This window comes from Chondrus crispus, genomic scaffold (assembly GCF_000350225.1).
Source record: "Chondrus crispus Stackhouse genomic scaffold, scaffold_159, whole genome shotgun sequence".
NCBI lineage: Eukaryota > Rhodophyta > Florideophyceae > Gigartinales > Gigartinaceae > Chondrus > Chondrus crispus.
In genome coordinates this window covers 131,261-140,972 of record NW_005179027.1, presented here as the reverse complement: position 1 = coordinate 140,972, position 9,712 = coordinate 131,261, and the positions used below count along the sequence as shown (strand labels likewise).

Sequence of the window (9,712 nt, the reverse complement as noted above, 5' to 3'; positions counted from 1 at the left end):
GAGCACCCCTTTAAAATGAAACTCGGATTGGACACCTACTCGCCGATGTCCGAAGGTACCCCCCGATGGGCGTAAATGTAACCATTACGCCAAGGATACTGTGCGCTGGATGCGTTGGCGAATTAAGATTGTAACCCGCGTGCGGGCTGACAGCAAGGTACAGCGCAGTACAGCGCCGTTGCTTACACGTCTTCAACAGTTCCCGATAGTTCTAGATTACACTGGAAACGCCTTACATTTCATAATTCTTACAGTATAGCCCTCCATCCAGCTGCCGAGTTTCGCTCTCTGTACATGTTTTCAGCTAAAATGCCATTAATTTTCGTGAAATTGAGTCAAAATTGGGGACTCATGGAAGTAGAGGCTGTCCGCCCGAGAGTCAATGCCGCCCTTTCTGGAGGCAGAGGGCGTCCGCCACGTGTACGCATGCGCAACAGCTACCAAGTACAGGGGGGGTAGCTCTATATCGCACTTTTGAATAGCGCATTACCGGATATATCGCACTGTTTCGGGCTTGACACGAAATCAGCCACGTGTATGACATTACACACGTGTCGCTCTAGAAGCCCCTAATAGAGGCCGTACTGTACAAGCGACCCGCACAGTACCTCCAACTTTGGCTTATGGCGACGGCGGCTGAGTAGTTCTGCCCAGTTCCACGTCATTGCCTCAACATAACAAAAAAATATCTTTTTCGAGAGTATTTGCTACATCGCACTATCGGATATATCGCACTTTGAAGCGTTGTGACACTGGGGTGCGATATATAGAAGGTACCACTGTACAGAGTACTGTACAGCTTTAGAGGAAATCTGCAGCAAAATTGGAAATTGGAAAGCATTTTTACCAGGCTTTTTCACGCGGATTTGCCTACGAATGTCACGCCTTCACATGGAGGTGTTCGCTCCGCATGAGCAGGGACTCCCGCTTTCTTCGTCAAGATCCAGTTCCTCTCCGACCAGTTCCTCTCCGACGCTCCCTTAGTCGACACTGCCCCGCCAGACCCCAGGTCCCTTCGCAGCAACCGCTCTCCTTACGAATGCGCCTACAAAATCCGTCACCATCTCCAATCCCGCAACTTCCACAGCAAAGTCTTGGCCAAGAGCCGTCGAATGTTCTGCTCAGCAGATGCGAACGAGACCCAACTTGCCGCCCGTACGTCCCCCATTCCACACACAACATTCCTCAAACGGTGTCTGGGGTGAGGCAGGGCGCTTTACCGCTTTCCCGCAGCCACCAACAACCTAACGCGGGCTCCCAGCCGTCGTCAACGGGTTTCCCCGGTGCCCAGGAAGGAGTCGCAATCGAAAGGGGAGTCACCAGGGCTCCGCAAGCCTGACGCCGCCTTTGATCGCACCCGGCGACCACAGGATTCCGTGCCAAGACAGGAAGGCGCTCTTTCAAACGCACACAAGTCTTTGCAGACGCGCTTTCGAAGCATGGGGGCACGCAAAGGATGAGAATTGCACAATTTGCTTGACCGCTAAAGTGAACATGCCGGGTGGGAGCCTAACGTCACCTTTGAAAGTCGAGCTATCAGGAAAGGCGACACAATCTGATTCATATTCGGGGGCAGCACATTCCTTCGCGCGACCATTGCCTTTCCATCCTCAAATCCTGCGCCAGTCAGCCATGCCGCTGCAGTTGCTCAGACAAGGCATGCAATCTCCTCGTGGCATTCGAAGCTAACCCCTCTGCTAATACTTCCCGGCTCTCAGGCCGCGTCGACGCCTTCCTTACAGCGCGCCGCGCCAAAGCAAAGTGTTTCGAATTATGAAACAATCGGTCCAGTCGGACACTCGACCGTCGGCGGCGGGATTGCTCAGAGTCTTCCTGCGTCGAAGGTACATGCGGCGCAATGGACGAGGACATTGCAGCCGCAGCCGGGCAGATCAAGGACGCTGCATACTAGCATGCATTCAAATGCGATGAACACGAATGCAATGCCTCGAGACAGACTCGGCAACGCTGGCCATTGTCTTGGTGAAAGGCAGCGCAATTTCTTTCATCAGCAACATGGAATGGCTATGTGGCAGTTTCCGATAAGCAGCGAATCGGCTTCTGCCCCAGTAATTCGAGCTACGCGTTCCGTGAAGCCTGCAAGTTTTCCGGTACACGGGTACCAGCCCGAGGGAAGAAGATACCCGAATAAAACACACACTCTTTCCAGGACAAGCAATCAGCGCGTGATGCCCAATGAACCTGCAGCTCCTGTCTCTGTCTCGCGGCCGGACCACGGCTCTCCGGATGTGCTTTGCAGTAATCCAGGAGATCATGGCACCCCTTCGTCCGAAACTGCTCTCCAAAAACGAGCAAGCGACGAAGAAACATATCTCGAAGCCATGCAAAGGGCAGAGAACGGAAGTTCGCATGTCTCCCGCGCAGAAAGCTCCTCCCTCAATGGATGTCTGCAGCAAGCCCATCCTCCGCGGTGCCGACAGCGCAAATCGTTCCGCCAACTGCCTTGACTCGTGATCAAAGCGATTCCTTTGATGCTGCGCGGCAGGTGGCAAGTGGTGCACCAAATCCACAGCAAGAGCTACCAGATGAGACTACAAGGAAAAATCCAGAAGGTGGTGGAGCAGTCCATCCCATGACGGCAAGTGTTGCCACGAATAGTGTGGTCACTTCTACCGCATCAGTAGGACCATACATACCACGCAAACACCACATGGCTGCAGATGAAGACGACATCCGCAGTTCTACAAACGGAATTGCAAACAGTCGCTGTGGCCCCGCAACCGAAGGTAGCGCATAACAACGAAAAATCAATGATGCTGATGCTCTAGCCATTGCAGGAAAGGGGAGCGAGACCGAGCGCATGGTTTCCAGAGCCACTGCAACCTCCGCCGGCGAAAGATATTCTCGTGGAGAGAATGATGTAAATAGTCTTCCTCGCCCATGTTCACATGAAAACGACCCTGGGGGTATACTGCATCGTGAATCTAGCGAGCCATCCACCCCAGGGCCCCGTCTCGAGACGTCTGTTGCTCCTTGTGCCTCTCTCTGGTATCGGATCTGGCATTGCGGTTGCCGTGGTCAAGACGGATACAGCAGTCGGCGCTAAGCTGCACACCAACAAGGACACGCTTTCAGTATCAGACATCCCACAAAACGTCTGAGCTCTTGCTAGTGAGGGACCTCACTCGGGAAAATGCTCGGCCGTTGAAACGAGCTAAAAAGCTGAGTCGCGATCACGTCAGCCTCCGCAAGTGGGGCTCAGGATGAATCTGGTCGTTTATTGGAGTATCTACATTGCAGGACCCGCCAAAGCCGATATCACTTCGAGCATACGAAAGCAGGGTGAGGACGTTCCGTGAGCGTATGCGAAAGGCTCTGGGTTATGACAAGGGTGTGAACAAGGACGCGTTGCGTCTTATTGAAGAGAAAGCGAACGAGGATTGGACACGGAACTCAGATGTGATGGAAGGCTTCTTCTGGGAGATTGTACACAAGGGCGTTGATGGGAGGCCAATAGCGATGAATTACGGTGTTGACGTAGGGGCTGAAGGGGCATACAAGGCGAGGGCGAGTCATATGTGGAATAGTACGGCATGGATGATACCGGTCGCATGGTTAAAAAAGAGAAGCGCCTTGTATGCCTTGTACTGGGAGATAAGAAATAATCCTCGAAAGCTGAAGCCACTGTCACGAGCGCCCCAGCCAAAACAGTAGACACCATCGATGATGGTGAGAGAAAGCGTTCGAATGTCTGGAAAGCCCTCTGCGCAGCGACGCAAGAAACCAAAGCGAAAAGTAGAAATTTTGTTTGCTGACTTTCCCGGCCCCAAGCGCCATGTCGGCAATCTCAGTACGGAAGGCCTTTTTCATCACATGCCGCGTATAGCGGTAGTGAACCACTCAATGTTCTACGTCGGTGACATATCTGTGGGGATCTATTGGCCTACATGCGGGGAAGCCAAGGAACTCGGTGCGAGAGTACACCGTTTGGTCCCAGTATGCGAGACAACGACAAACAAGCGCGAGATCAAGGGCGATGATCCTGGAGTCAGAATTCTCGTCCTCCAGCTGTTGATGTCAACAGCTGTCAACAGCTCCCAGACATCAGGGAATGAAAGTCGTGACAGAAAGTTGCATTTCTTGGGGAAGCGCTGGTTGGCCACCATCACATAGTGGCGGTGCCAATTATGAACTGTAATGCACTGCCTTTGAAGTTCATTGAATTTCTGTAAACAGCATGACTGTTCAAACTTTGAACAGTCATGCTGTTTACAGAAATCATGGATCACTATGGATCACAGCAATGAACACTCTCATCACTTTGGATCACAATGGATCACAGCAATGAGCACTATTCCCTTCAGGCTGTAGGTCGACTACACGCGTAGAATCCATATATGCAAACTCGCATTTGCTCGTGTACCCTTCGAAGGGGGGAAATCGGGAGTGTCTTTTTCATGAGGCGAAGATTGGGTGGGTTACTATGCCTGGGCCGTTGGCGGGCGCTGTCCTTCGAAGTGTACCTTCTTAATTTTGAAGTCACATATATGTAGATACAACCTAAGACAGTCAAGCAGATTGTGACTTAACCTTGAGGTTAATTCTTTCGTTCTAGGGCTCTCTCAAAGATGAAAGGACCATGCCTTTTGATAGAGCTCCTTCTTTCTGATTATCAATACAATAATAACGTCAGCGATGCCTCGGTATTTGTGGCATAATTGGTTAAGCGCGTATCTTTATGTATTTAGTTAGAGGGACAGGCTGAGTGCGGTATGTAGGCGGCGAGTTGGGGGTTACAGCAAGTAGGCAAAGTGCCTTGGATTTGCTTTTATCCGGTGCTAAGATAGTGCTGTGCTTAGCCCTGGCCTCTACAAAGCGACGCGAGGGAGTTCAGCTTAAGTACACTGCTAAAGGTTCATGCACGAACAAAGGACAGGGGATGTGGCTGTATGCTACGTTATTTGCAGAGAAAGCACGGCAATACCTTGAAGAGGAGGGCATTCGACTTCTCGATCTGACACGCAAGAGCAAGTCAGATGGCTGACTTAGAATGCTTCCGCCATGCAATTATTGCATTATCATCTACATTAAATTGAACAGGAGATTAAACTTCATGATCAGCTTGCATTGCTGTTGTACACTTGTGTAGCTGTACAACTCATAATTCATATTGTGCGAGTCATTGCTGGTGCTAGAAACCTTACGTTGCTGCGACGTAAAGCTGCCGATTGAAATGTTCGTATCGGTGCAGACAGACGCCGTAGGTTCAAGCTTACCGTAAAACAGCTCAAGCTTAGCCATCGCAAAGATAATCTTAGTGAACACTTTTAGAAAGGTAGGCAGAATAAAAAGGGTGCAGCTATGGCAACTGCTGTCGCCTGTACCGTTGAACAACTGTCGTCGCAAGATCCTCTGAAAGCATCATTGCAAACGTTATCCGTGAGACTGCATTTCGTCACCTACGGAGACGAGCTTCGTGGAAATCTGCTTTCATCTGGAACGCGATGCCTTTGTCTGGGAAACAATGCTGGGTCAATCCGAGGTCCTTCTGCATGCTTTCAGCGCAACTGCTTTATGCGACTGCTCATCATCCTCGGCCGTTTCTCAAAAACTTATTTTGCCCGAATACTTGATGTGCAGAGACGTGCGAAGAAACGTGGATTACTTGAAAGCTGAGACGCGTCCAATCATTCAATTAGCATTTTAAGATCGATCCATGTTTCACACACGGCGAGTTCTCCTTTATGAATTCTCTAGCTAACAACATTACTTCAAGGGCAATGGCCCTTTCACGTTTGCTAGGTCTGTTGTTCTGCAGACGCTCTCCCTTTATTGTTGTGAGTATCGCTTCGCGCTTGCTGAACGGGATGTCAGCAGAGCTTAGAAAGGTAATAAGTTTAACTGATACTGCGGCCAGAAGCATTTGTTGGAGAGGCCCAGTCATCTGGAATCTACAAAGACCTGCCAATTGTTCTGAGTGGTTTATGTAAAAGGGGATTTTTGCACAACGTTAACGGACAAACAGCATTAGTAAAGAGACAAGCACAAGTTACAGTACCGTCAGAGTAAGCTGTGGAATCTCTTACAAAGTTTGATTCCTCTATATAAGTGGAAATGTACTTTGGCGAGAGTACAGAAGGAGATTGCAAGAAGTTCACACATGTGGATATCTATCACATGACTCAGATAACGACGAGCTTCAAATCACTAACGAGCTCATTTTTCAAAGACCCTCTTAAAGTGGTGTGTCTTAATCCCATTCTCAGAAGGACTTCCTCACTGTTGACTTCTGTTTCCATTTCTTGACTCGTACCGGCCTAGGAATTACTTTCGACACTGGCTGGCCGAATTTCGAGTATCTCCAACCATTTGACATCTGACAGAGTTTTGCCCTTTAGCTCAACAACCAAGTGTTATCGTCTGGTGAGAGAATGCTGCAGCACGACTGAAACCACAGACAACCAGTAGAGCAAGTGCCTTCCATCCCAAACCTCAATAGCAAGAAAAATCCCATAAGTGAAGGAGTTAGGAGCTGGGCTTGTACTCCAGCCGTACCATATTGCCGACAACAAACTCACATGAATGACCATTGTCACGAGCTGAGTCCGTCTGCCGTTGAATTTGAGACGCGGCGCGGACATAATGATTAGTAGAAAAACTTTCCCGAGCACCCAGTCGCGGGTAAGTTTGCGATTCCACACGTCTATGTTTAGTACTTCCTGTGTCAGATCATCCGGAGGGTTCAAAATGGATAGCCCCTTTATGCTCAACACAATCATCATTGCAAACACTAGGCAGTATATTGCGACCAAGCTGGACCTTGAAGATCTCAGGATCTGTTCCGTTTCCATTTGGCTTTCGGTCTCGGTTTCGGTTTGGCTATTGGTCTCAGTTTCGGTTTGCACATCTTTAGGATATTGTGGCATGACGACGACCACATCACTCTGCAAAATGTAGAAGAGAAGGGCAATGAGGAAAGTAATACTCTCGTAAGGTCCGAGTTCGGCGGATAGGACGAGTGCAGCCTCGGAGGAGATCAGTACCAAGAGACCAGAAAGTGAGAGGGCAATCATGTGGCCTCGTATGTGCATTGCTTGAAAATACTTATTCACCAAAACGGAAAAGTATACGATCCAGAGACTATTGATGAGTTGTGCATCGCGGACGCTAGCCATGGTGATGCTTTTGGGATAACGGAAATGGGGGGTCGAAACATAACGTGGCGGAGATGAGAGAGGCGAGAAGATTGTGTCTGGCATCGGTTATCTATGCTTATATCCCTAATGCCAGGAAGTTATGTGAAGTATACTTCACATAACTTTCTGAGTGCTTGTACTTGCCCCCGTTGAAGCTTTTTTCAAAACTTCTTACGTTGCCGCACACGAAAAGCCTTACTCTATCCACCCCCAAAAGGGCGGTCTTGTTTGAATAAAAATCTGAAGAGATATATGAGTCACAACATTGCCATTCGAAGACTCTCGAGAACGCTCGAAAAACGGTTATGTGAAGTATACTTCACATATACCTTATATGAAGTATACTTCACACAGCTAAAACCCCTTTTCAAGCACAGAATCAACGGGTTTTAGATATCATTTTACGTTTCTTATTGCTGACTGCCCCTCCTGCGAACGCTTCTCCTCACGGAACCCCCCACAATCTGCTCACTGCCACTGTCTCTAGTCGGACGTCTACTTGCTGTTGTGGTGCGCGGTCTTTTTTCAGCACTTGAACCTGCGCTTTGTAGCCATCTTGCAGCAGGAGAGGGTGAGCTTCTCGTTCTTCTTTCAGATGCTGGTAAAATAGCATCTGATCCAGGCACACTGTCGGGTGATAGAACATCCCCTGGCGACAAATTCACCGCCCCTGTCGACAAATTAACCGGGTTTCCTGTTCTGACACCGACAATTAGACTTTGTTCTTGTGTACCTAAAAGCACACTACTCTCCGTTTCCTCGTAGCTGCCGCCCCCTGCGTCGTGACCAATTGAACTGTTTGTGCTGCTGATTTGAGGCAAAGAAGCTGGTGTCTTTCTCGGTTTTAAAAGCTTCACAGAGTGCCAAATGTCCCAACAACTCTTCCGAAGACCTGTAAATGTTCTTACACATAGATAAACCGAGCACATTCGGCAGGAAAGAGAGGATTTGTGACCTCGAAACCCGTTTCTGTGATTCCCGCACATTGCACAGTATTTGAGCGCCCCAGGCTGCATTGGTACATGGCCACGAACAGTGAGACGTAACAGTGCACCGTCAGTGCTGTTAAAAAATTTGATGCGGTTTCTCTTTCGATTAAATGCAAGAGACATAAGCCGGTCGAGTTCTGTAGCTGATACAGCCTCGCCCACTCCTAGGATACTGGTGTCGTTCTGGTTGTCAACCAGAATGTTAGCAGCATGGTTTAGCAGTTCCAGCGAGACATCAAACATGAAGTCAGCAGTAGATTGCACCTTGTTTAGAAGGTTACGATAGTGGTCTAGTGAACGAAATGTGTCAGATGACTCCAACAAGTCTTCTCTTTGAAACATGGGCCAACCAATAAATGCGTTAATTGCCAGCGTTTTAAGAGTCTGCGAGATAAGCTTCTGTTCCCACTTGAAGTGAGAAGTGTAGTACAACGGCGCGAAGGCAACGGCGCCACCGCTGCCGCCCCGGGATACAGTACGATGGGCTGTAAGCGCGAGAAGAACTGTAAGGAGTTATATTTACAGCACACGGCCGGTGCGGAGTACAGTAGTACCTCGCTGGTTACACGTGTAGGATCCGAACGGTAAGTAATTAGTAATTAGTAGTTAATGGCACAAATTAGCCAATTTAGCACAGTAGCTGGTATACAGTAAGTAACAGCTACTGTAGCGGGACAGGTGTCCTGGCGTCCCACTTAGGGGTTAAGACCGGGGGCACCTGCCCCGTTCCAGTAAACGGGGGCAGACTCGCCTCCCTTCCCTTTACGGCTTTTTGCTAACTCCGTCCGGTTTTACCTCTAAGTCTCAGGCTTCTAACCCGTGACCGGCCGTCCGGATCTGACACCACCGACCGGCTGCGCGTCACCGGCCACGTGAGCCTTCCCTCTTTTCGAGTCCTTCCGTACGGTTTGCGCTCGCGTGGGTTACCCAGCGGCGCGCGCTCCCTTACCTCTAACCCCCCTCGTTCCGAGTGGTCGGGACGAAGGTAGTTACACCACATTTTGGTACTCTTGTGGAGGGTATAACTACAGAGGTTGAGCCCGCACTGGATCGCCAGCGCGAGCAACTACCGATCGGATTGAAAGAGGTCGAAAATCACCGCGTCGATCGCCAGTGATCATCGACGATGAACCGTGCGGATTCCGCCGGAGAAGATACCGCCTCCGGGCGAGCAAGTACCCGCAGTGGCAGAGGCGCACAGCGCCCCCGGATCGACAATCCGGAAGCCCTGCTACGCCCGCCGTCTACCAGGGGCCAGAAGACCCCTTCCGTTTCGGACACCACCGCCGGGCTACCGGCTGGTGGGGGGAACCGCGTACAAATACTGTACGACGCGTTACTCCCGCGACTACAAACCTGGATGGAGGATTTCCTCGCTGAGGAACTACCTCAGGTCGTCCAGGTTTGCCTCGACCGAACGGCACCAAGACTGGTGGCGGAGCATGCGGACACCGCGCTCCGCGCCCTGCTGGACGAGAAGATCGCCCCCCTCGTACGCGACGAGGTGGTGGCAGCGCTCGCCGCGGAGGAGGACGAATCTCCGACCGCATTGGCTCTAAAGGGAGC

General features: G+C 50.3%; 2 protein-coding genes across 2 annotated transcripts; both read left to right on the top strand.

The window, feature by feature from the left end:
* The first annotated feature begins 3,324 nt into the window (after window positions 1–3,324).
* CHC_T00002857001 (hypothetical protein) lies at window positions 3,325–3,675 on the top strand. The gene has a single exon (XM_005713958.1). It carries the CDS (start codon window positions 3,325–3,327, stop codon window positions 3,673–3,675), a length of 351 nt encoding a protein of 116 aa, XP_005714015.1.
* A 189-nt stretch (window positions 3,676–3,864) lies between these two features.
* On the top strand, window positions 3,865–4,134 carry CHC_T00002856001 (hypothetical protein). The gene has a single exon (XM_005713957.1). It carries the CDS (start codon window positions 3,865–3,867, stop codon window positions 4,132–4,134), a length of 270 nt encoding a protein of 89 aa, XP_005714014.1.
* Window positions 4,135–9,712: the final 5,578 nt, after the last annotated feature.